The sequence below is a fragment of the Hypanus sabinus genome, chromosome 20 (assembly GCF_030144855.1).
Source record: "Hypanus sabinus isolate sHypSab1 chromosome 20, sHypSab1.hap1, whole genome shotgun sequence".
Lineage (NCBI taxonomy): Eukaryota > Metazoa > Chordata > Chondrichthyes > Myliobatiformes > Dasyatidae > Hypanus > Hypanus sabinus.
The window spans coordinates 13,322,829-13,348,016 of NC_082725.1; the positions used below are offsets into that span (position 1 = coordinate 13,322,829).

General features: G+C 42.0%; 1 protein-coding gene across 1 annotated transcript in view; it reads left to right on the forward strand.

The window, feature by feature from the left end:
• The first annotated feature begins 6,916 nt into the window (after positions 1-6,916).
• Positions 6,917-25,188, forward strand: part of dnah5 (dynein, axonemal, heavy chain 5) — a 231,373-nt gene continuing 213,101 nt past the window's right edge. Inside the window, exon 1 of the mRNA XM_059945127.1 lies at positions 6,917-7,247. Coding sequence (XP_059801110.1) covers positions 7,137-7,247 — 111 coding nt within the window. The 5' untranslated portion in view covers positions 6,917-7,136. The remainder of the gene's footprint in view (positions 7,248-25,188) is intronic.

Genomic DNA, 25,188 nt, shown 5'->3' on the forward strand with positions numbered 1-25,188 from the left:
TTTCGAGTACAGTATATAAAAATAAAGAAGAGAATGGCTATAGGACTGCTAGAAAATGAGGCCGGGGAAATAACCAAGGAGATGGCGGATTAACTAAATGAGTATTTTGCATCAGTTTTCAATGTATAAGACACTAGTAGTGTACTAGGTATTGAAGGATCTGAGTCAAGAGAAATTAGTGCAGTTACCATGACAAAGAAGAAGGTGCACACAAAGATGGAGGACCTAAAGGTACATAAATCACATGGACCAGATGAACTGCACACTAGGTTGTGAACTGCACACTGCAGAGGTTGTGGTTAGAGATTGTGGAGGCATTAATATCAAGGATCACTCTTAATATCAAGGATCACTGGACTCTGGCCTGGTTCTGGAGTTACTGGAAAATTGCAAATGTCACTCCATTCTTTAAGAAAGGAGGGAGGCAGCAGAAAGGAAATTATAGACCAGTTAGCCTGATTGGGAAGATGTTGGAGTCAATTGTTGAGGATGAAGTTATGGAGTACTTGATGACTGGGACAAAGTCAGTATGGTTTCCTTAAGGGAAGATCTTGCCTAATGAACCTGTTGGAATTCTTTGAGGAAATTACAAGTAGGATAGATAAAGTGGATATTGTATATTTGGATTTTCAGAAGGCCTTTGACAAGGAGCTACACGTGAGGCTGCTTACCAAGTTAACATGGTAATACCATGGTATTACGGGAAAGTTATTAGCATGGTTACAGCATTGGCTGCTTGGTAGGAGGCAGTGAATGGGAATAAAAGGATCCTTTTCTGGTTGACTGCCAGTGACTAATGGTGTTCCGCAGGGGTTGGTGTGAGGAATTGAGGATATATAAAAAAATAAATTTGAACCTATGTAACCTCTGGCTAAAAGAATAATTGGGACTGAACAGGAATTTTTGAACTGAAGTAAACTCTGTCTTCAGCAGTTAGCAAAAAAAAAACGGCTTTTATTCGTTCTCTCTTAATTTGCAGAGAGACATTGAGAATTTGATAAATCGTACATTGTACCCTCGTTTGAGTAGTGGGGGAGGAGGACTCACCAATGAAATGATACAGGAATGAATATCCATCTGTAATTAAGTCAGGGCCTAGCAAAGCTAGTAACTGATAAGGACTGGACAGCACATCCATCTGTAATTAAACCTTGATTTAGCAGACTCTCTTATCCGTAACTAAGTTTTGCACTAACAGACTTGGTGGGCGTACCAGTTTGAATGACATCTTGCAACAGTAATTTATGGGACTTACTATGTGACTAGATAATAGTAGTCCACTTGTCAGATGGTGGCAGTACTTACGTGCCTTCCCTCTGACAACTGGGTCTCAAATTCCTGCAGGAGGGTGTGCAATAAACTGCTGTAACTATAAGAAGCTGGTCTCCCAAGTTTTATTCAGATTCGACTTTAACAAGTGTTGGGACTGCTTCTTTTTATGCTGTAAATCAATGATTTAAGATGATGGAATAGATGGCTTTGCTGCCAAGTTGCAAATGATACAAAGATTGGTGGAGGGGCAGGTAGTGTTGTAGAAACAGGAAGGCTGCAGAAGGACTTAGACAATTTAGGAGAATTGGCAAGAAAGTGGCAAATGAAGTATAATGTTGGAAAATGCGTGGTCATACACTTTGGTAGAAGAAATAAATGTGCAGACTACTTTCTAAATGGGGAGAAAATCCAAAAATCTGAGATACAAAGAGACTTGGGAGTCCTTGTGCAGAATATCCTAAAGGTTAACTTGTAGTTGGGTTTGTGGTGAGGAAGGCAAATGCAATGACAGCATTCATTTCAAGAGGTCTATCATATAAGAGCAGGGATCTGATGCTGAGGCTTTATAAGGCACTGGTGAAGCCTCACCTTGAGTATGTGAACAGTTTTGGGCTCCTCATCTAAGAAATGGTGAGCTGGCATTGGAGAGGGTTCAGAAGAGGTTTACAAGGATGATTCTGGTACTTGCTGGAATTTAGAAGGATATGGGGGTATCTCAATGAAACCTTTTTTTAAAATTTTTTTTTATTAGTTTTTCAAAACATTTTACAAATTAAAAACCCCAAATCCCAATGAGGACCATTAAAACAGTGCAAAATTCATTGAAACCTTTTGAATGTTGAAAAGCCTAGACAGAGTAGATGTGGAAAGGATGTTTCACATGGTGGAGAAGTCCAGGACAAGAGGGCATGACCTCACGATAGAGGGATGTCCATTTAAAACAGAGATGCGGAGAAATTTCTTTAGCCAGAGGGTGGAGAATTTGTGGAATTTGTTACCACAAGTAGCTGTGGAGACCAGGTTGTTGAGTGTACGTAAGACGGAGATTAATATGTTCTTCATTGTACTCCGCATCAAAGTTTACAGGGAGAAGGCCGGGGAGTGGGCTGAGAAGAGGAGAAAAAAGGATCAGCCATGATTGAATAGCGGAGTAAACGATGGGCCTATGTTTTATGGTCTTACGTTGAGTGAAGTTATCCTCTTTGGTTCAAGAGCCTGATGGTTGAGGCCCTCAACTTGAGGGGTAATAACTGTTCCTGAACCTGGTGGTGTGAATCCTGAGGCTGCTGTATCTTTTTTCCTGATTGCAGCAGAGAAGGAGAGAAGAAATGACAAATGGGGTTTAATTTGTATAAATGCAAGATACACTTTGGTAAGATGAACCAAGGCAGGGTCCTAGGGAATGATATAAAGTAGCGAGTTTTAAGGCTCCAGGTACATTACTCCTTGAAAGTGGAGACACAGTCTGATAGGATGGCAAAGAAGGTTTTTGGCACGCTGCTCTTCATTGATCAGAATATTTAGATAGAAGTTGGTGCACCATAAGCTGCATAAGATGTCAATAAGATTACATTTGGAGTGCTGTGTACTATTTTGTTCACAGTCTTGAATGTAAATTTTATAGGATTTGTGTATGGTTTGAGTTGTAAGAGGCTGGACAGACTAAGACATTTTTTCGCTGGAGTGTAGGAGGCTTAGGGGTAAACATACAGAGGTTTATAAAATCCTGAGGGACATAGCTAGGGTGATTAATGAAAGTATTTCCCTCCAGATGGGGGAGGGGGTACAAAACTAGAGGGTATACAATTAAAATAAAAGGGGAAAGATTTAAAAGGGACATGAGGGGGAACTTTTCACAAAGAGGATGCAGAAATGGTACAGGCTGTCAAAGTTACTGGTGGCTACTATTATGGCATTTCAAAGGACATTTGGAGATAGCTACATGTGCAGGAAAGATTTAGAGGACCATGGGACTAGCTCACTTCGGCAACCTGGTCAACAGGAGCAAACTGGGCCAAAGGACCTTTATTCCATACTGTACAGCTCTCTGACCATCTGTAGTTCAGTTTAAGTTAGTCCAAGCAAGATTGCAGATTACTTTGGCATTAGGACCTTTGTTATTCATTATTTATGTCAATGATCTGGGTGATGCACAAGGCTTGATCAGTAGATTGGCAGATAGCACAAAATTAGGAGGTATTCTTGAAAGTGAAGAAGGTTATTGTAGATTGGAGTTCCTAACCTGGGGTTGATGGACTTCTCTGTTAATGATGAGGCTCCATGACATAAAGAAGGTTGGGAACCCCTGGGCTGTAGATCTGGATTAGTTAGGAAATTGGGATGAGGAGTGCCAAAATGGTTTTTATTACAAATAAGTTTGAGTTAGAAAGTTAAACCAATGTAGGAATTATACTATGAATGGTAGGGCACCAGGGAATGTAATGGAACAGAGAGATTTAGAAGTACTGATGTTGAATTCATTGAAAACTGTGTCACACGTAGACAGGGTGGTGAAAATGGCATTCGCAAACTGTCTTCATTATTCAAAGCATTAACTAAGAGCTGGGACATTATATTGCACCTCTCCAAGTTGTTGGTTAGGTTGAACATGGCGTATTGGATATAGTTTTGGTTGCCCAATTATAGAAAAGATGTGGTTAAGTTAGAAAAAGTGCTGAGAAGATTTATGAGGCATTGCCAGGACTAGGAGCCCTGAGATAGGGAGTGGTTGGCTAGGCTTGGTCTTTATTCCTTGGAATGTAGGTGAATGACCTTACACAAGAGGGAGTGTTAAAATGACAAGAGGTGACAATGATAAGTTGATGGTAACAGTCTTTTCCTCAGGATCTGGAACACCAAAAATAAGGGGTATAAGTTTAGGGTGAGAGAGGAAAGATTTAAATAGGGTCTGTGGGACAACTTCATACAGAGGATGGTGACCATGTGAGATGAGGTGCAAGAGAAAGTGGTTGAGGCAGGTACAATAGTGTTCTTTACGAAGCATGTGGATTGGTGTATTTAGGGGGGAGGGACTGGAGAACTATAGATTGGACATAGGAAACGGGAATAAGCTGGGTGGGTACTGTGGTCAGCATGGACTCATTGGGCCAAGGAGCCTGTGTCCATGCTGTATTGCTTTGCAACTAAGATTTGCGAGCCACGAAGGTTCTTGTGACATATATTGTATTGTACAATGCAAAACTATACTTTTAATTATTTTCATTATTGTAAGAAACCAAAGGCATGAATTTGAGAACATCTGAATTTGTATTGCTCAGCTTCAGTTTATGAATAGTTGAAAAATGTTTTTAAACCACAAACCAATACAAATAAACAGTTAAAATCACAACGTATTTTATAATTGCTATGAAACATTTCAAAGCATTGACAATGTACTTGAATTATATTTATTTTCAGTGAAATTGATATCCATGTTAACATTTAACATTGCAAGGTATTTTATATCTACTATATACCATTTTGCACTTTTCAAGCTTTTAAGACCAAAAGGGAAGGGTGAGGGTGGAGGGGGAAGAGAGGTGGTGAGGGAGGGGATGAGGAGGTGGAAGAGAGGCAGAGAGGGGATGAGGGGAGAGAAGATTAAGTGTGGGGGAATGAGGGAAGGGGAGTGATGGGAGAGGAAGGGAAGAGGGAGAGAGGGGGAAGGGGAAGAGGGAGGGAGGGAGGGGGAAGGGGAAGAGGGAGGGAGGGAAGGGGAAGAGGGAGGGAGGGAAGGGGAAGAGGGAGGGAGGGAAGGGGAAGAGGGAGGGAGGGAAGGGGAAGAGGGAGGGAGGGAGGGGGAAGGGGAAGAGGGAGGGAGGGGGAAGGGGAAGAGGGAGGGAGGGGGAAGGGGAAGAGGGAGGGAAGGGGAAGAGGGAGGGGAAGGGAAGAGGGAAGGAGGGGGAAGGGGAAGGAGGGGGAAGGGGAAGAGGGAGGGAAGGGGAAGAGGGAGGGAAGGGGAAGAGGGAGGGGAAGGGGAAGAGGGAGGGGAAGGGGAAGAGGGAGGGGAAGGGGAAGGGGAAGAGGGAGGGGAAGGGGAAGAGGGAGGGGAAGGGGAAGAGGGAGGGAAGGGGAAGAGGGAGGGAAGGGGAAGAGGGAGGGGAGGGGAAGAGGGAGGGGAGGGGAAGAGGGAGGGGAGGGGAAGAGGGAGGGGAGGGGAAGAGGGAGGGGAGGGGAAGAGGGAGGGGAGGGGAAGAGGGAGGGGAGGGGAAGAGGGAGGGGAGGGGAAGAGGGAGGGGAGGGGAAGAGGGAGGGGAGGGGAAGAGGGAGGGGAGGGGAAGAGGGAGGGGAGGGGAAGAGGGAGGGGAGGGGAAGAGGGAGGGGAGGGGAAGAGGGAGGGGAGGGGAAGAGGGAGGGGAGGGGAAGAGGGAGGGGAGGGGAAGAGGGAGGGGAGGGGAAGAGGGAGGGGAGGGGAAGAGGGAGGGGAGGGGAAGAGGGAGGGGAGGGGAAGAGGGAGGGGAGGGGAAGAGGGAGGGAGGGGAAGAGGGAGGGAGGGGAAGAGGGAGGGAGGGGAAGAGGGAGGGAGGGGGAAGGGGAAGAGGAGGAGGGAGGGGGAAGGGGAAGAGGAGGAGGGAGGGGGAAGGGGAAGAGGAGGAGGGAGGGGGAAGGGGAAGAGGAGGAGGGAGGGGGAAGGGGAAGAGGAGGAGGGAGGGGGAAGGGGAAGAGGAGGAGGGAGGGGGAAGGGGAAGAGGAGGAGGGAGGGGGAAGGGGAAGAGGGAGGGAGGGGGAAGGGGAAGAGGGAGGGAGGGGGAAGGGGAAGAGGGAGGGAGGGAGGGGGAAGAGGGAGGGAGGGAGGGGGAAGGGGAAGAGGGAGGGAGGGGGAAGGGGAAGAGGGAGGGAGGGGGAAGGGGAAGAGGGAGGGAGGGGGAAGGGGAAGAGGGAGGGAGGGGGAAGGGGAAGAGGGAGGGAGGGGGAAGGGGAAGAGGGAGGGAGGGGGAAGGGGAAGAGGGGGGGAGGGGGAAGCGGGAGGGAGGGGGAAGGGGAAGAGGGAGGGAGGGGGAAGGGGAAGAGGGAGGGAGGGGGAAGGGGAAGAGGGAGGGAGGGGGAAGGGGAAGAGGGAGGGAGGGGGAAGGGGAAGAGGGAGGGAGGGGGAAGGGGAAGAGGGGGGGAGGGGGAAGAGGGAGGGAGGGGGAAGGGGAAGAGGGAGGGGGGGGAAGGGGAAGAGGGAGGGAGGGGGAAGGGGAAGAGGGAGGGAGGGGGAAGGGGAAGAGGGAGGGAGGGGGAAGGGGAAGAGGGAGGGAGGGGGAAGGGGAAGAGGGAGGGAGGGGGAAGGGGAAGAGGGAGGGAGGGGGAAGGGGAAGAGGGAGGGAGGGGGAAGGGGAAGAGGGAGGGAGGGGGAAGGGGAAGAGGGAGGGAGGGGGAAGGGGAAGAGGGAGGGAGGGGGAAGAGGGAGGGAGGGGGAAGAGGGAGGGAGGGGGAAGAGGGAGGGAGGGGGAGGGGGAAGAGGGAGGGAGGGGGAGGGGGAAGAGGGAGGGAGGGGGAAGGGGAAGAGGGAGGGGGAAGGGGGGAAGGGGAAGAGGGAGGGGGAAGGGGGGAAAGGGGAAGGGGAAATGGAGGAGGGGGGATGAGGTGTGGGGAGGGAGGGAAGGGAGGCTATGGAGGGGTGGAAGACAGAACCCACACGTACATCCTCCCTGACTTGTCTCTGGTCGGTCGCACCTGGTCCTCGCCCCTCGGCGCCGCCCCCAGCCCGCAGAGCAGTGGTTGCCTGGAGACGGAGCCTGTTGTCTGGCCGCCTCCCCTCCTCCAGGACAGGCAGGCGAGGTTGCGGCGGACGGGTTGCTGTGCAGCGCCGGTGTGGGATGCCCCGACGCCCGACTGGACGCTAGCGTCAGCGCCGCACGGCAGGGCTCGGCAGCCGGGTGATGGATGGTGTCCGCGGGCCACGCAGAGCCACCGGCCTGAGCCCCAGAGCTGCGGGGCTCCGCAGCAGAGCCGCCCAGACGAGGTCACCGGTGGACTCCAAGGAGACCAAGGTTTGTTTGCGTCCCATGTGGAACAAACTGTGGAATAAACTTTAAGTTTAGGAACAAACTGTGGAATAAACTTTAAGTTTAGGAACAAACTGTGGAATAAACTTTAAGTTTAGGAACAAACTGTGGAATAAACTTTAAGTTTAGGAACAAACTGAGCAGGGCAACTTTAGGTGCATTTCACGGCGATTCCCACGGGCTAGAGACATGTAAAGTTATGACCCACCTCTGCCGTAATTCATTCAACTCAAGCGGGTGTTAAACAGTCGTGCTCACTGGTTTCTAGGTATGCCAATGCCTAAATGAATTTCACACACCGAGAATGCTGTTCACTGTATGTCCCGAACTTATTCATCAGATATTGAAATTTACAACGGCTTAATTGACTTCAGAAATAGGCTGAGGTGGAAATTGAATCTGCGTACATGCTGATTTTTATTAACGTTAGATGCCAAACTCCGCCAAATGTTTGCTCTGCTACCCAGTGACCGGCTTTCGCATATAGATGATTCGGCACGATCGTGGTAGGTAAAAGCTTCAAAGAATCACTTGTTTTCAGAAACTCTAGAAAACTGCAAATATTTGAAAGCTGAAATCAAGGGGAAAGGATCAAAATTAATTGACTGCACATGCAGGAAAAGAACCCGAAAGTTGTGCAAGAAGTAAGTGATCAAGAAGAAAAAGAGAAGTCACCGTAACGCCCCAGGTGAAAATCATAAAGAGATAGCACTTCCAAATCACTTTGTGTAGCAGTTAGTCAGATAATTAGACATAATAGTAATGATCATCTGGGCGTGCAGTGAGTTCAGTTGTGGAGTCACCTGAAATGAGAGAATCTGTGGTTGACCTTTCATTGATCCGGTTGTAGTTACTATTTTGTAGATTTGCTGAGTATGCCCGCAGGAAAATGAATCTCGGGGTGGTACAGTATCTGGTGACATTATATGTACTTTGATATTAAAATTTACTCTGTACTTTGTTGTCACAAAGAATTCTCAAGGTACTGAATTTGCCTGTGACTCCTGTGTTAGACCACTCAGCCCTTTTTATAGTCAGCAATTTTCAGTTGCCGAACCCACCACTAATTAAAATGTAATTAAAATGTGTGTGTGGGGGGGGGGGGAACTTCCTGCCAGAAATGAAAAGTGCAGAAATATTCATAAGTGCAGAAGTATTTACCTCTGGAGGAACAAATGATTGAATATGTAATGTCCCTGAATAGCAGATAGGAAAGCTTCTAGATTCCTACATGAATTTGGCAATAGATTGTCAACAGGAGGTTCATTTTTTCAAATGAGTGACTGATGCCCAGATAAGTTTTGTAGTGAGAATAGAGCTAGCAGGTATTTGAGATCTCAACCCATGAACCTGGAGAAAGGAAAATAAATAGCTTACCTTACCAGGGCTGTCAAGCAAAGAATCATCTTTATATTGTCCAACTTCCATACATGACACTGAAGTCCAGCTGATTTGAAAATATGTAAAAGTTCACTGCACTCTGTTTGGGTTAATGTGATAGGCAGGCTATTTCCTTTTGATCTGGGCGTATAACTGCTTGAAATTGCATGAATTTCTGTTACAAAAATCTGTACATGCAGTTAATCATAATTGACAGTTTAAGGCTGTTGAAGAAATGATGCCAGTTTAAAAAAAAATTTCTCAGGATACACATTACACTGGTGAGCAAAGTTGCAGTTATCCCTTCTATTGCAATTGTAGGTTTTTGCCAAAAACAAATGCCTCAGATCTTAAATTGAAATGTTGACTTCACTTCAAAAACGTGTGCAAATCTCCCCCACCACTTACATTCCCTCTCACCTGCTTTTATCTATCACCTTATAGCTTGTATTCCCTCCTCCCTCCCCCCATCCCCTATCATCACTTTATTCTGGCTTCCTTCCCAGTCCCACTGAAGGGTCTTGGCCAAAAACATCAGCTCTTTATTCCTACCTGACCTGCTGAGTTCCTCCAGTATTTTGCATGTGCTACAGTGCAAATCTCTTTCTTCTTCCAGAATTAGCGATAGTGTTTATGTTTTACATGATTCATGTTCACCACATTGCCTGTATCATCTTTTTTAAACGCTTCCAACAATTTCATTCATGTAGTTCTTTAGTTTCTCCCCTTTTGCCTGAACAATGTCTTCATTCTCACGATTTTCAGGAAATAGATCCTCGGAATTTCTTTGAAATTTAGATCTACTTTATATTTGGCATACATTTTTAACTATTTTCTCTCCTCCAACTTCTCATCCCTTCAACCCTCTAGTGCTCTAATCCCCAAACCAGAATGATCTCTTTGACCTTTATATAAAATCCCTTCATAATTTTATTTTTTTCCCATATACAGTGGATTTTGGTTAATTAAGAGACAACTCTTTTAAAAAAACAAAACTGGGATTCCATTCATTTATTTGGACATCATGCCACTTGTGGTAGAAGATGTTGCCGGACAATTTCTAATGAGTGTCAGTTGTATGTATGTTGTGTTGTCATTAGACACTGCACTGTGCTTAGAGTTAGAGTGAACAGTTTTTAAACAGCGTCACGTGTATTTGTGTTCAAAACACAGTGCTTTTTTTTGTCACTGTTTGTTGGTGGGTAATAAGCAGTGAGACAATTCAGAATTGATTTGCACACTGTGGTTTCAAGTATTCAGCCTTGGAGATGCCAGAAATGGCCAGGAGGGAAAATGAAATGATTTCACTACTTCAAGTTAGGAACTACAAAAAATTTGAAAGTATCAACAAACATCTTGTATGTTACAATGAAAATGAAGATTTGGAAGATACAATTGTCGAAAGCCTTGCTTGAAGGCAGTCCATTATCTGCACCAGGTATCTGCACTGATTTTGTTCATTTTCAGTCAGTTAAAAGAACACGGCGATGTATACTGAATGAATTCCTCCATGAATACAGGAGTCCCCGGGTTACAAATGAGTTCCGTTCCTGAGTCCGTCTTTAAGTCGGATTTGTATGCAAGTTGGAACAAGTACGTCTGGCATTATTTAGCGTCAGTTAGTCAAACGTTTGTCTTGGTATATATTTTACCTTTCTATGCATATAAAACACTTAAGACACCTATGTATTCAAATAATTAAACCACTGCGTTGCTTAGTAATAATTGTAGCTTTCATCGGGGCAGGGCCTTTCACATGCTCCATTATTCTCACTTTATCCTTTAAAATTGTTCCGATCATTGACCGACTGTACCCTAAAGCTTTTCCAATGACCGATGGCATTTCACCTCTTTCCAAACGCTTTATTATTTCCACTTTATTTTCAATCGTGATTGTTTCCTGGCGGTGGCTCCTGAACTCCGCTGGGTCCTAAGGACCACCGCACTGAATTCCCCAGGTCCTAAAGTCCACCGCACTGAGACAGGTTAAATGGGACTGTGCTGGGTTTGGGTTTGGGTATTTGATCCTCCACGATATTCCGCATGGCAATTTAAACTGGGGGTGGCAGTGTTTTTTTTTTACGAGGTCGAGTTGCAAGCTCAACATCAACCTGGCACGGATAGAGAGCGCGCTTGGGAGTGGTCTGTCGCAGGATTGAACTCAGGAACCTCCGTTCTCGGGCCCGGCGCACTGATTTCACTGCGCCGCCAGCCGACTGGAAAGGTGGGGGGGGGGGGGGGTCAGGGTGAATCTTGCTAAGAAAATTTTAAGCCAAATACAAAGTTACACACTCAACGGCAAAAACTTAAAATGGCGGATGGCATCGCGATCTGACTTAAAATGGTGGACGGCGTTCTCCTTCCTTGGTTCATAAGTACAAGTTGTTCATAAATGGGATGTTCGTAATTCAGGGACTACCTGTAACTAAGAACTAATACAGCTTTTCTGTACTGTACTAGACCTGGGTGTCATTGTACACCAGTCATTGAAGGTGGGCATGCAGGTACAGCAGGCGGTGAAAAAGGCAAATGGTATATTGGCATTCATAGCAAAAGGATTTGAGTAGAGGAGCAGGGAGGTTCTACTGCAGTTGTACAAGGCCTTGGTGGGACCGCACCTAGAATATCATGTGCAGTTTTGGCCCCCTAATCTGAGGAAAGACATTCTTGCCATAGAGGGAGTACAGAGAAGGTTCACCAGATTGATTCCTGGGATGGCAGGACTTTCATATGAAGAAAGACTGGATTGACTAGGCCAGGGGTCGGCAACGTTTACCACTAAAAGAGCCAATATGGACCCATTTCCCACAGAAAAGAAAACACTGGGAGCCACAAAATGAAATAACACTGCATACAACGGGTTTTTTTTTGCCTTTATGCTATGTATAAACAAACTATAATGTGTTGCATTTTTGAAATTGATGAACTCCTGCAGAGAAAACGAAATTACATTTCTGCATGCAACAAAAACATTTTGAACTCCGAAAAAAAGACGTTGGGTTGAAGGTTACTACATAGGTAGCCTACCTTGGATCGAAGAATTAAAAGAAAGCGCGCACTGGCGGGTGTCAGGCATTGGCAGTTGTGATGTATATTAATAGCGATAAAAAACACGTTGTAGCGGTGTAGCGCTACACGCAGCGCTAAAATAAAGACTGCAGTCAAAGGTAACTTTATTCGAACTAAACAGCCTTGCTTTAAAGCCTCCCTCAACCCGTCCCCATGGGCGCGGATGCTCCAAAAGACACGTACTCACAAACCCCCGTAGGCTATCTCCCTTAGTCGGAACGGTGGCTAATTGTTCGGATGTGCCAGGAAACGGTGTCTCCGCAAAGTTTTCATATTGTACAAGATCACCATAATCTTCAAATTTCGAATTACATTTCAAAAGCTAACAAACCACGGGGAGCCGCATCACAGAGATCAAAGAGCCGCATGTGGCTCTGGAGCCGCAGGTTGCCGACCTCTGGACTAGGCTTATACTCACTGGAATTTAGAAGACTGAGGGGGGGATCTTATTGAAACATATAAAATTCTAAAAGGATTGGACAGGCTAAATGCAGGAAGATTGTTTCCGATGTTGGGGAAGTCCAGAACGAGGGGGTCACAGTTTAAGGATAAAGGGGAAGCCTTTTAGGACCGAGATGAGGAAAAACTTCTTCATACGGAGAGTGGTGAATCTGTGGAATTTTCTGCCACAGGAAACAGTTGAGGCTGGTTCATTGGCTATATTTAAGAGGATCAGGGGGTATGGAGAAAAAGCAGGTACAGGGTTCTGAATTGGATGATCAGCCATGATCATACTGAATGGCGGTGCAGGCTCGAAGGGCCGAATGGCCTACTCCTGCACCTATTTTCTATGTTTCTATGTTTACTAGACTTGGTAATGTTCTAATTTGTTCTGTATTTCATATAAATACATAATTTGTTACTCAATTAAACAGTAGTTTTTCTTTTTTTAATACCTTTTAAACCATTTCCATGAAACTTCAGCTAATTGGGGCAGCCATTGAATTGGGCCAAAATGATTTTGATGTGTCCCAATTAACTGGAATCTACTGTAGTTGTAACCTCTCAGAAATGAATCAATGTAATATTTTAAAGATTTTTTGCAGTACTTCTATTCGCTTATCAAGCCAATACAATTATTACCAAGAGTGCAGAGAAGTACAGAGATTAAGATGCCATTTGAAAGTCAAATTGGCTGTTGCTTCTCATCAAGTGATTACCAGTTGTGATTAATCATTTCATTTCCAGCGTTGTTGCTGAATATCAGATAGTTCTTTGATACATTAAGATAGATTAGGAACAGTTAATACTCCTCAACCGTCAGGATTTTGAACCAAAGGGGTTAACTTCACTGAATTTCTCTTGCCTCATTGAAATGTTCCCACAGCCTATGGACTGACTTTCAAGGAGTCTTCATCTCATGTTCTTGATATTTATTACATATAATTTTATTAAGTATGCCTGAAAGAAACTGAATCTCAGTGTTGTATATGGTGACATAAATGCACTTTGATAATAAATTTACTTTGGACATTGCTAATGAAAGATGATCTGTTCTTATGAAACTACCAAAATCTATAGCACAGAGGAAACTTGGTATATCACACCCAATTTAGTGAAGTCATTTCAGGGTAAACTGATAATACATTTTGTTTTATTTTTGAAAAAGGTGACATTACATCCATTGTCTATACCTGTGTGGGCAGACGGGGCACCCTTCTAACGTCAAACTGCAAAGTTCACTCAGTTTTTTTTTGCCAAGTGTTAGCCTGGATTTGAATTCATCTCGGAGATGGACTTGAATCCACATTCCACTCCAGAGACTTTGAGTAAGCGAGTGGAACATGTCTGGTTATAGCTGGGTTAGAGTTCAACCAGTAATGATGGGTTCTGTAGTGCAGTCACCAACGGACATGTTGCACAAAGTTATCAAAGTTGCAAGTAGATGTTTTTGGATATGAAATGAGTCAAAACAGCCAACGTGAATTCTCAACTCATGAGCATGTCCATTATGCTTATGAGCATCAAGCGTTTTAGAGAATTTATCTGCAGTATTCAAATACTTCAGGTACTCTTGACTCAAGGTATGGTACTCAAAACTTTTGAAAGTAAAGCTTTATTTACCAAAGTCTTCATGTAAAAGAGATCTAATACAGGAAATTTGAAATGAGCAGCAAATGTAAGAGAGAATTGCAGATCCCCTCATAAGTGAAAACAAAAGATATATGAAAATTTACATTGAACTTTTCAATGGAATTTAAATATACCTTGGTATTTTCCACTCATCTAAATAGATAAATAAATCAGATTATTTGCATGTAAAGTATTAACTTTAGTGCTGGAAATGCACTGCGTAATGGTCAAAAAGATTCTTTAGGATTATTTCAAGACACTTCACCACAAACAGCATGTACAGGTGCTTCCAGCAGAGGGCACCAGATGCTAATGAAAGTCAAACAATTAGATTACTTGCTGCATTGTCCTGGTTTGTTTTAATTTAATTTATTTTGTGGATCTGTCCTTCAGTGGCAAGACCAGAATTATCCTCGAGAGGTTTGTAGTGAGCTGCTGACTTGAACTGTTGCCTTAATTTCCGTGGGGGTATTTTTACTGTGCTGCTGCTTTTGGTAACTCCTGGGTTTAAAGCCGGTGAAGATGAACTATGGCAATACAAGAACTTAGAAAAGTGCAGCTGTAGTCGGCCACTTTGCCCTTTTATCCTGCCCCACCATTCAAAATGATTATGGCTGATCTGCCCAGGGAATCACTCCTTTTCTGTGCCAGCCCCTGAGAGTCCTCAGTTCCCTGCAATTCAGCCCTCATCCGCCGGCAGCTCATTTCATATTTTCACCACCCTCAGTGAAGAAGTGCCCCCTCAGATACCCCTTGAAAATTTCACCCTTCACCCTAACCCTATGACCTATAGTTCTTGTCGTACCCTACCTGTGGGGAAGAAGCCTATAAGTATTCATCCTGTCTGTACCCTCCAAAATCTGTATACTGTACCTCTATAAGATCTCCCCTTATTCTTCACTCCTGTGAGTAAAGTCCTAACCTATTCGTCCTTTCCCTATAACTCAGGTTTGTATTTACTTGTGTTCTTGAGTCGTAGCCATACCCCAAGGGTACAGAATCAAAGTTTTCTTTGTGCTTAAATAAAATGCTTTTATGGTGACCTTGTGTTCCAACAACAATTTCTATTTCAGTTGGTCAAATTTAACACTTGTCATCAGTAAGACAACTTGAATTAATTAGCAATTTTTGTTTGCTTCAATAACCATTTGCAATTGGTAAAGATTCCTAATTAACCTTTGATTACAATCATTTTTACTGCACATACAACAGTCGTAAAATACTGGAAATACTAAAGCGGCTTCTTTGAGAAGATAAATATTTTAATCGGAGATTCTTTGTCAGAATAAGTTATTGCTTATACTTCGCAGAGGTTAGCTTTTTAGCTTGAAAGCTGAGACTTTTGAACAGGTGGACACATTTGGACAACCAGCTTTCCCTAGTCAGTGCAATCCGTGTATCCCCTATTTTGTGGAAGTTACCTATATCTACGCATATTTGCAGTTTGAGGGCTTTTAAGGTAATTATCAGGAAAGGAGGCAAGAACTAGAGGGCAGTTGGTAGGTAGAGGTCCACAGGAATTCTCCTCTTGGCCGAGTTTGATATGAAGCTGTGATACTTCGTGATATCCACTGTCAAATATTAAAGAGTCCTATGCCCACTCCAATCTGTCTGCCAGCATTTTCCCCATTTGTGATGGATCTGTCTTACTGACTCTGCATACGTGGGCTAATAGATACGAATTAGTTTTACCAAAAAGTTGTTTAACTTACCTGAGGGACGGTAATTGCCAAAGTGTTTTACGTTGTTTCTGTTCTTGTGGGGAACTCTCTGTCCAGGTGAAAGAAACAAGTACTGGAACACTTTGTTCCATAGTCTTGTGTAAGCAATCCTGCTGGGGAGCTATAATTTGAACTCTTTTTTTTGGTCCCATTTGTGAAAGCTGCAGAGCTGATTTATATTCATCTTATAATCTATTGTTCAGTTTAATTACATTTACAATTGACATGAATTCTAATTGGTTCTCTGGGGAATATAAGTAATGAGACCATACTGGTGCGCATATTGTAGATTTAAATGGGGAAAAATCAATTTTGCTTAATTTTGATGATATATTTGTTGCTTCTTGTACAGATATGCTAATCACATACTGCAGTTTAGGTTATTTGCAGCCACAAATATTAATTGAACATCATGCTTTCAAATATAAATGATTGAAAATACTACATTTTAATATTTTATTTTATTTAGAGATACACATTACATCATGTAACTAACCAACCTCCTAAAGTCACATCTTTGGATGTGAGAGAAAATTGGAGCTCCAGGAGGAAACCCATGTGGTCATGGGAGAACATACAAACTCCTTTCAGACAACAGTGGGAATTGAGCATGGGTCGCTGTCATTATAAAGCATGATGCATTTTGTCTGATTGCTTAAAGTAGGAATAGAAATGAAAGAGATAATGAGGGTTATAAAAGAAGAGACACTTTTGTGCAACTTATTTAAAAAAAAACATTACATGTAATCTTTTGGTGGTAATTTTAGTTATTTTGCTGACCAGTTTGTGTTTTTGATATTAAATGCAATGCTACCATTATGAGAATACTGCAGATATATTAAAATAATTTCCATAATAACTTCTGGAAACACTCAGCAAGTCAGGCGGCATCTGTTGAAAAGAAACAGATAATATTTTAGGTCAAAGATCCTTCATCAGAAGGGGAAAAGTGGAAGGGGGTCTGGAGGGATGGATAGGATGGAATGATGCTTGAGTGGTTGAGGTGATTCCAATATGAATATTATGTTGATAGATTACTGAGAACAGCAGGAAAGAGGGAAAACAAACCCAGGGAGATGTGAAAACTGTGGAATGCAGGTCAGAGCTGCTGGTGAGACCTAAAACCTCAGAAAGGTTATCAAGTCCCAGTAGGTCAAGCAGTGTTTGTGGAAAGAGAAAAACGTATTATCGATAAACTTATAGGAGCAAAAAAAACTGTCCAGTTTTTGTTTTATTTATTTAGAGATACAGTGCTGAAAAGATCTTTCTGGCCCTTCGAGGCACACGGCCCAGCAACCCACTAGCCTAATCACAGGATAATTTATTACCAAATACAGATTACCTGCTTGCTTTGTAGAGACACCATTCAGTATGCCATACAGATCTTGAGCTTCCACTTGCTCTCTAACCAACCTGCCCATGGCCTCCTGCTCTCATTCACCAGGACCCACTGTGAGCTTAAGGAACACCATGTGATCTTCTTCTTAGACACTTTGTTGTCAAAAGAACTCCACACTGCATTCAACAATTTTGGGTAAATCTCTTTTGATTTGTATCAGAATCGACCAGATCTGCTGTATGGTTAAACATCTGCAGTATCAACTTGGGTTTTTCTCTCTTCGGGAATGCTGCCTGATCTGTTGGCATTTTCAATATCCTTTTGATTGGAGTTTCAGCAGTAGCTCTCATAGCTTTAATATAACTCTGTTTACTCTTTCTCTCTCACTGCTCTTATTAATCTGACCATCAGACAGGCTGCATAAACTTTGGTATCACCTGAGTAACTGTGGTGTCCTCCTATTGGAGCTATTCTTCATCACACTTCTAGGAATCCAAAATGTTATCTGTTTTTAATTAACTCCTACAAAAAATTCCAGTTCAGTAAGTTTATAAGCTTTTGTCTTTTTTTAAATAAGAGACTTTGAGATTGCACTTCAATATTTTTTCATTCAAATTTTCCATATAAATAATGAACTGATCCTTTTGTAAATCTGCTTATCTCTTATCTCTTATTTGTTGTGGTCTTGCTAATGTTGTTTTCTGTTTCTGAACTTGCCAAGCAACTTAGCATATCCTGGCTATTTTTTTTCCTTCTAGCATAGGTAACTCTCAAACCGATTAGCATGGTGAAAATATAAAATAAATACTAATTTAATTGAAGTCACCAATGAAATATAAAGTTATGTATGTACTTCTTCCTTTGTTTAAAGAATTTTTTTCCCAGCTAAGGGTATTTGTAAAATACGGCTAATTTTTAATCCAGTAAAACATCATTAGATAATTGCTTTTCAGCAATTGGAAATGAAGGGAGGGAGGTATTTATAGTTTGTTGCCATCATAAACATAACTAAACAATTTATTATGAAATGTTTGACAGCTTGAACTTTGGGGCAGTGCATTGCCATGTCCAAATATAAAGCACTGGAAATAATTAATGTCTTTGGAAGCCATTGTTCCAAAGTCATTGTTAGACTTTGATATGTTGATTGAGAGCTAAGGTACTACATGATTCAGATTCTGAAGAAGGCAGTTTGAATTTTAAGGCATGACCAGGTATGACTTTAGTTTTGGTAAGTTTGTGGCCATTGTCCACAGCTGATGGGGAATTTCATTATGAAACACTGAACGAAGTTTCAGAATGATGTTGAGAACAGGTAGAAAACAGCTCTGGAGACAGAGTGTTACACGAGTGCTGAAGGTAAGCAAACTTCTTCTTTCATTTGCCAAAAGGTTAACATTTGAATAAATTTTTAAAAAAGTTTACATTGTTGGGAAATAGATTTAAAATATAAGGATTCTAGGAAGTAAGAAGTTAGTATCTGTGGCCAGAATTTTTCAATATCTCCTATCACTTTATAACTAGATGTTAAAAACTGTGCTTAAAGATGATCAACTTCGTATTATTTCATTTCACTCTGATGGGGGGGAGGGAGTTAAAATCGTAAAAAGCATGGATATCTTTGCTAAATTACTGTAGAGCAGTGCAACTTTTTTTATTTTTGGGCTCGAGAGAGGTTTTTAAACGCTTTTTAAAGTGATTCTAATTGTGGATTATCATTGTGATTATGTGTGGTGAATGCACTAAGTTCAAGTCACATTAACTTAACTACTATATACCTCCATGGAGTAGTTTTCAAGTGGATCTATCTCTTTAAACAGTGTGGCTCAATTTGCTGACCTAACCCTAGATGACAGCTCCAATGCCCCAAATACATGTAAGTTGGTAGATGAATTGGCCACTGCAATTTGCCCTGGAATATAGGAAGGTGGTAGAATATGGGATAGCCAATGGGAATATGAGGAGAATAAGTTAGAGGGAAAATGGGATTTACATATGTTTCAGAATCAGAATCAAGTTTATTATCACTGGCATGTGTCTTGAAATTTGTTAACTTAGCAGCAGCAGTTCAATGCAATACTGTGCATTATATAGAAGAAAAATAAATACATAAATTGATTACAGTACTGTATTCATATATGGAATAGATTAAAATCATGCAAAAACTGAAATAATGTCTATTTAAAAAAAGTGAGTTAGTGTCCAAAGCTTCAATGTCCATTTAGGAATCAGATGACAGAGTGGAAGAAGCTGTTCCTGGATCGCTGAGTGTGTGCCTTCAGGCTTCTGTACCTCCTATCTGATGGTAGCAGTGAGAAAAGGGCATGCCCTAGGTGCTGGAGGCCCTTAATAATAGACACTGCCTGTCTGAGACACCGCTCTTAAAGATGTCCTGGCTAATTTGTAGGCTAGTACCCAAGATGGAGCCGACTAAATTTACAACCCTCTGCAGTTTCTTTCGGTCCTGTGCTGTAGGCCCCCTCTCCCTTACGAGACAACAATGCAGTCTGTCAGAATGTTCTCCACAGTACATCCTGGTGGGCTGAATGCCCTCCTGCTATGTTGTAAAGAAAAATGAAAGGTGATGACTTGTCATTGCCACCCAATTCGTTGCCATTCCAGATTCTGTAATTAAACACTATTGATTCCTACTTGTTCACTTTATTGTAGCTTCAAATCTAATTCCCATCCCTCTGACTTTAAATCTCCATCTGCATAGGTCAGACACAAATCTTTACACCCTGTGCTGACTGCAGAGCTGAACAATCTGTATGTCATGTGCCCACTGGGAACTTCCTCCTTTCCGCACCTGTCCCTCTGCTTAGTTTGTGTTGTCTATACATATGAACATTTTTTAATAATTACTACTTATTAGTGTTAATTCAGGACAAATTGACACCGTGATCTGGGATTTCCAGTGGTTTTCACCTTTTGCTGTTATTGTTTCTTGCCATGCATGGAAATCTCCCACTCACAACTATCATTTCTAACAAGATGATCTAATTTTGACATGTGGATTTATATTTGAATCAGTCGACATTTTGGGCCGAGACCTGTTTTTGGGACACTGGTCCGGTTCAATAACCCAAATTGTTTTCTTTTTTTTTAAAGAGAGAACAGTGGTTTCATGATCGCTAGTATTGACATTAGCATGTTCTTTAAATTCTAGATTTATAAAACTAGATGTTACATTCCCATTATTGTGGTTTAATTTGAACACAATGCTCAATCAACAGTCCAGGGTTCTGGTTTCTAGTCAAGTAGCTTAATCACAATACTATTGTACTCATCGATAAGCCATCAAGACTCCTCTTAGTTCTATATTTTTATGTTCTTATTTTCATTGTAGTTTATTTGTGTGTGCAGCAGTTTAGCATTAACAACTAACTCAAAAGAGTGAATGGACAGTGAATGATTTCTATGGGTAAATGTGGTACCCATGTTCAAATTCAGATTCACCTGGACTCGTTTCAATGTTTGTTAAAAAGGATGATCTAATCAAATTACCTCTTTTTTTAAGCAACCAACAAATAGAATTGGCCATGCTAAACTGGAGTCTAATCACTGACATTTCCAAATAGTATTTCTCATCTTTTCATAGAAGAGATTACTATTTTGTCTCAAATTTGTGAGGCGGAAGACAGAAGTTGGAAATAGTGCATGGCTTGACTCAAGAAAAGACAGTAATGGGTCTCAGTATGATCTCATTACATCATGTATGAATACATAAAGACCTGCATGCACTTTTATTTGGTGCACTTAAAGACCATTTTCTCTATAGCTTGCTTTATCTGCAGATTTACTTCCTGTATTTCATGTTCAGAGAGAGTCATGATACAGAAAGCAGGCATGGATTTATACACTCGGTGGCCATTTGGTTAGTTACACGATGAAACCCCATTTGGTTTTCTGCTGCTGTAGCCCATCCACTTCAAGGTTCGATGTGTTGTGTGTTCGGAGATGCTCTTCTGTACATCACTTGTAACATGGTTATTTGAGTTACTCATGCCTTCCTGTCAATTTAACCCAATTTAGCCACTCTCCTTTGACCTCTCTAGTTAACAAGGTGTTTTGCCCACAGAACTGCTCACTGGATGTTTTTTGTTTTTTCTCCATTCTCTGTAAACTCGAGAGGCTGTTGTGTGTGAAAATCCCTGAGATATGCAACCATCCCATCTGGCACCTGCAATCATTCCATGGTCAAAGTCACTTAGATCATATTAATTCTCCATTCTGATGTCTGGTTTGAAAAACAGCTGAATCTTTCATCTATGTCTGCATACTTGCATGTTCTGAGATGCTGCCACATGATTGGTTGATTAGATATTTGCATTAATATACAGGTGTACCTAATAAAGTGGCCATTGAGAGTTCGCTATGTTATCACAGTTGTTGCTCTATCGTTATGTAGGAAAAATTCTGCTTTTCTATTTTCCCCGTGAAAATAAGCAAAATTTGATCACTGTGTTCCAACGCTGGACTCTTTATGCAGTTCATCTTTGAATTGGGATAACATAAAAAAAAACCATCGTTATAATAATCTCCTCTCCTAAATTTTTTCCTCAGTTAACAATTGTCAACAGACTATCAATTAAATAATAGATTGCTGTTATAGGAGCCTATTATGGGCCAATTGCCTGTTGAGTATCCTACTTTGCATTGACTTGACCAGAACTGCATCACTGGCTCTACAACACTTTGAGATGTTCTGAATGTGAGTTGAAAATATGCTAAATAAAATCAAGTCTGAAATGTTTATTCTCTTATTTCCATTCCCCCCCCAAATCATTTCCTGATCATTTCCTCTATTGAGTCATAGAAAGATACAACACAGAAGCATTGTGTCTATTCACCATAAAGTGCAGATTAAATATATGTCCATTATACGTGTGTATTATACATGTGAGGCACACAGTAGTGTAATGGTTAGCACAACTCTTTACAGTACAAGCAATCTGGTTTCATTCCCAATGCTGCCTCTAAGGAGATTGTATGTGACCATGTGGGTTTTCTCTGGGTGCTCTGGTTTCCTCCCACTGTCCAAAGATGTACCAGTTGGTAGGTTAATTGGTCACTGTAAAAATTGTCCTGTGATTAGGTTAGGATTAAATCAGGGGATTGCTGTGTGGCATGGCTTGACAGGCTGGAAGGACCTATGCTGTGCTGTATCTCAATAAACAAATAAAACTCACTGCATTTTACTTTATTCTTGTTTGGGAAGGATTTTTTTCCCTTATGAATACTTCAAAGCGGTACTTATTTTGAATACTTAGTTTGTATATTTACTGCTTCACTAAACTGACAACTGTAGCATAGTGTATTTAGACAATATATTCTAAACTTGGACGTGTACAATGTATGGTTAAAATGTGCATTATTTCTGTACATTTATTCACGAGACGTTTCTCAAGTATTTAGTGATATGGTATTTATTCAGAATATTTATCATTTAAATCCATAAAGATCTTTGTAGAGGATTAGTGAGTACTGTGGATTTTCTGTTTATCTGATGCATTGCTTTGTCCTCGAGTAACCTTAATAGCATTTCATTATAAACTGTTTAATTCAATGTTACAGTGGAATTAGAATTATCTAAAATGACAATACAGCAAGGAAATACAAAACCTCTTATTTCCTTATATCTTCTCTGAGGTAACCTTTTTTAACTTGATCACATTGCCAATTTTTAAATCTACATTCAAAGCACAGATGACCTGTGCCACATTTTCTTTTGTCACAGTTACTGCACTCAGCAAGTCCAGGCTTGTTTGAGGTTTTGTGTATTTTGTCATTGTTGCCAAGCCTGTTTCAATGGTGATTAAAATGCTTATCACTCATAGGAGCGGAGGGCGTGTTGTTCCCCGTGATGGGGTTACGACTGCATTTGCCCTCGGGACATAGAAGCTCTGTAATTGCTTTTGTTGTGGATTCATGTATGTGTTTTAATGTTTTAGGTCAGGCAGCCCAATGTCAATGGTGGGGCAACACTGAAAGATACTAATACAAGACAAAAGTAATTGTTGCTTGGAAAAATATGGGTTAGTACATGTTAGCCTGCTGTACAAGCTGTTTAAAGGCAGATAATGGTGTAACTGCTGCCACAAAACAGCATATTTAATGACATATGTCAGTGATAATAAACCTGATTCTGGTTCTGAACAGAGAGGGTAAAGCCTCTATGGGAAGAGAGGGCCATAATTAGAGGTTATATGGTTAATATTAGGAACCATTGATATAACAAGCAATCAGTCTTCACACTACTTCAGGAAAAGAAAATATTTAAATATCTGCAGAAATTGGAAATATGAAATAAAATAAAATACTGGAATACTCAGCATCTGTGGAAAGAGAAGATACATAATGTTTTGAGTCTAGGGTCTTTCATTCTGAGAATTTTTTTTAAAGCATTTTCTGTTTTCTTTCACACTATTGGCCTTTACCAGCCTGCTGGTATTTTTTTCTGATGGTAAGGCCCTTAATGACACACTTATGAAGACCACTTTGCATGTCTTACGAGCCATCATTTTAACACCTTCCATTTCCTTGGTTCCCACTACCTCATCTTTGGAAGTCCAGGCCCAAGCGCTTGCATTGTGCATCAAGAAGGCTTTCGGGCTCTCTGTTGCTTTGCAGAACATGGATCCAGCCAGTTCCCTTCTAATTTCACCCCTTCGCCTTGCAGAACTTGTTCTCACTTTGGACAACTATTTCATTCCTTTCTCTTTTGGTAAATCACAGGGCACTCTCGTGGACACTAGGTACACCTGTTTTTTTGTTGACTGTGTGGAGCAGTCTTTGTTCCAAACCTATTCTGCTATTAGTCCCTAAATCTTTCTGCGCTTCATCAACAACTGTTGTAAGTAGTGTTGTTTAGAATAATTGGAAGAATGGGCAAAAAAGTGGCAGATGAAATAGTGTTGGGAAATGTGTGATAATGCATTTTGGTAAAAGGAACAATAGTGCAGACTATTATCTAAATGGGAGAAGGTTCAAAGGTGCAGTGGGACTTGGGAGTCCTTGTGCAAGACTTCCAGAAGGCTAATTTATATGTTGAGTCTATAGTAAAGAAGGCAAATGCAATGCTGGCATTTATTTAGAACATAAGACATAAGAAATAGGAGCAGGAGTAGGCCATCTGGCCTGTCGAGCCTGCTTTGCCTTTGAATAAGATCATGGCTGATCTGGCCATGGACTCATCTCCACCTACCTCCCTTTCCCCCATAACCCTTAATTCCCCTACTATGCAAAAGTATGCCCAACCTTGTCTTAAATATATTTACTGAGGTAGCCTCCATTGCTTCACTGGGCAGAGAATTCCACAGATTTACCACCATCTGGGAAAAGCAGTTCCCCTTCATCACTGTCCTAAATCTACTCCCCCGAATCTCGAGGCTATTTCAAGGGGACTTTAATATAACAACAAGGAGATAAGACAGTAGTCAGACACTTGGAGTAAAGTCAATGGTTTTGGGCCCCGTATCTCAGAAAGGATGTGTTGTCGTTGGAAAGAGTCCAGAGGAGTTTCACAATGATGATTCAGGGAATGAAGGGGTTCGTATATGAGGAGCATTTGGTAGCTTTGGGACTGTACTCACTGGAATTTAGAAGAATGCAGGGGGATATCATTGAAACCAACCGAATGTTGAAAGAACCAGATAGGGTGGATGTGGAGAGGATGTTTCCTTTGGTGGGGGGGAGGTATCCAAAACTAGAGGGCACAGCCTCAGAATTAAGGGGTGATCTTTTAGAACAGTGGTAAAGAGCATTTTTCTTAGCCAGAGAGGAATGAATCTGCAGAATGCTCTGCCACAGATTGCGGTGGAGACCAAGTCTGTGGGTATATTGAAGGTGGAAGTTGATTACTTCTTGATTGGTCATGGCATCAAAGGATATGGCGAGAAAGCAGGAATGTGGGATTGAGTGGGATCTGGCTTTAGCCATGATGGAATTGTGGAGCAGACTCAATGGGATGAATGGCCTAATTCTGCTCCTATGCCTTATGGTCGTATGGCCTTTCATCCTCCGTGGTTGATGGAGACTTTACCCCATTTCCTCCATTCCCTGCACTTGTGCTCTCACCCCACTTACTCCCAGGTAGAACAGAGATAGAATCCCCTCAGTCCTTAACTTTCATCCCATCAGCCTCTGCATCCAGCGCATTTTTTTTTTGACATTTCCATCAACTACAACATGATCCCATCACCAGTCACATCTTTCCCTCCCCACCCCTTTCTATTTTCCACAGAAACTTCTCTGTGACTTGCAGGTTCACCCATCTTTCCCTTTCCTAAAGCACTTTCCCCTGCAACAGAAGGAGCTGTAACACCTTTCCCACCTCCATTCA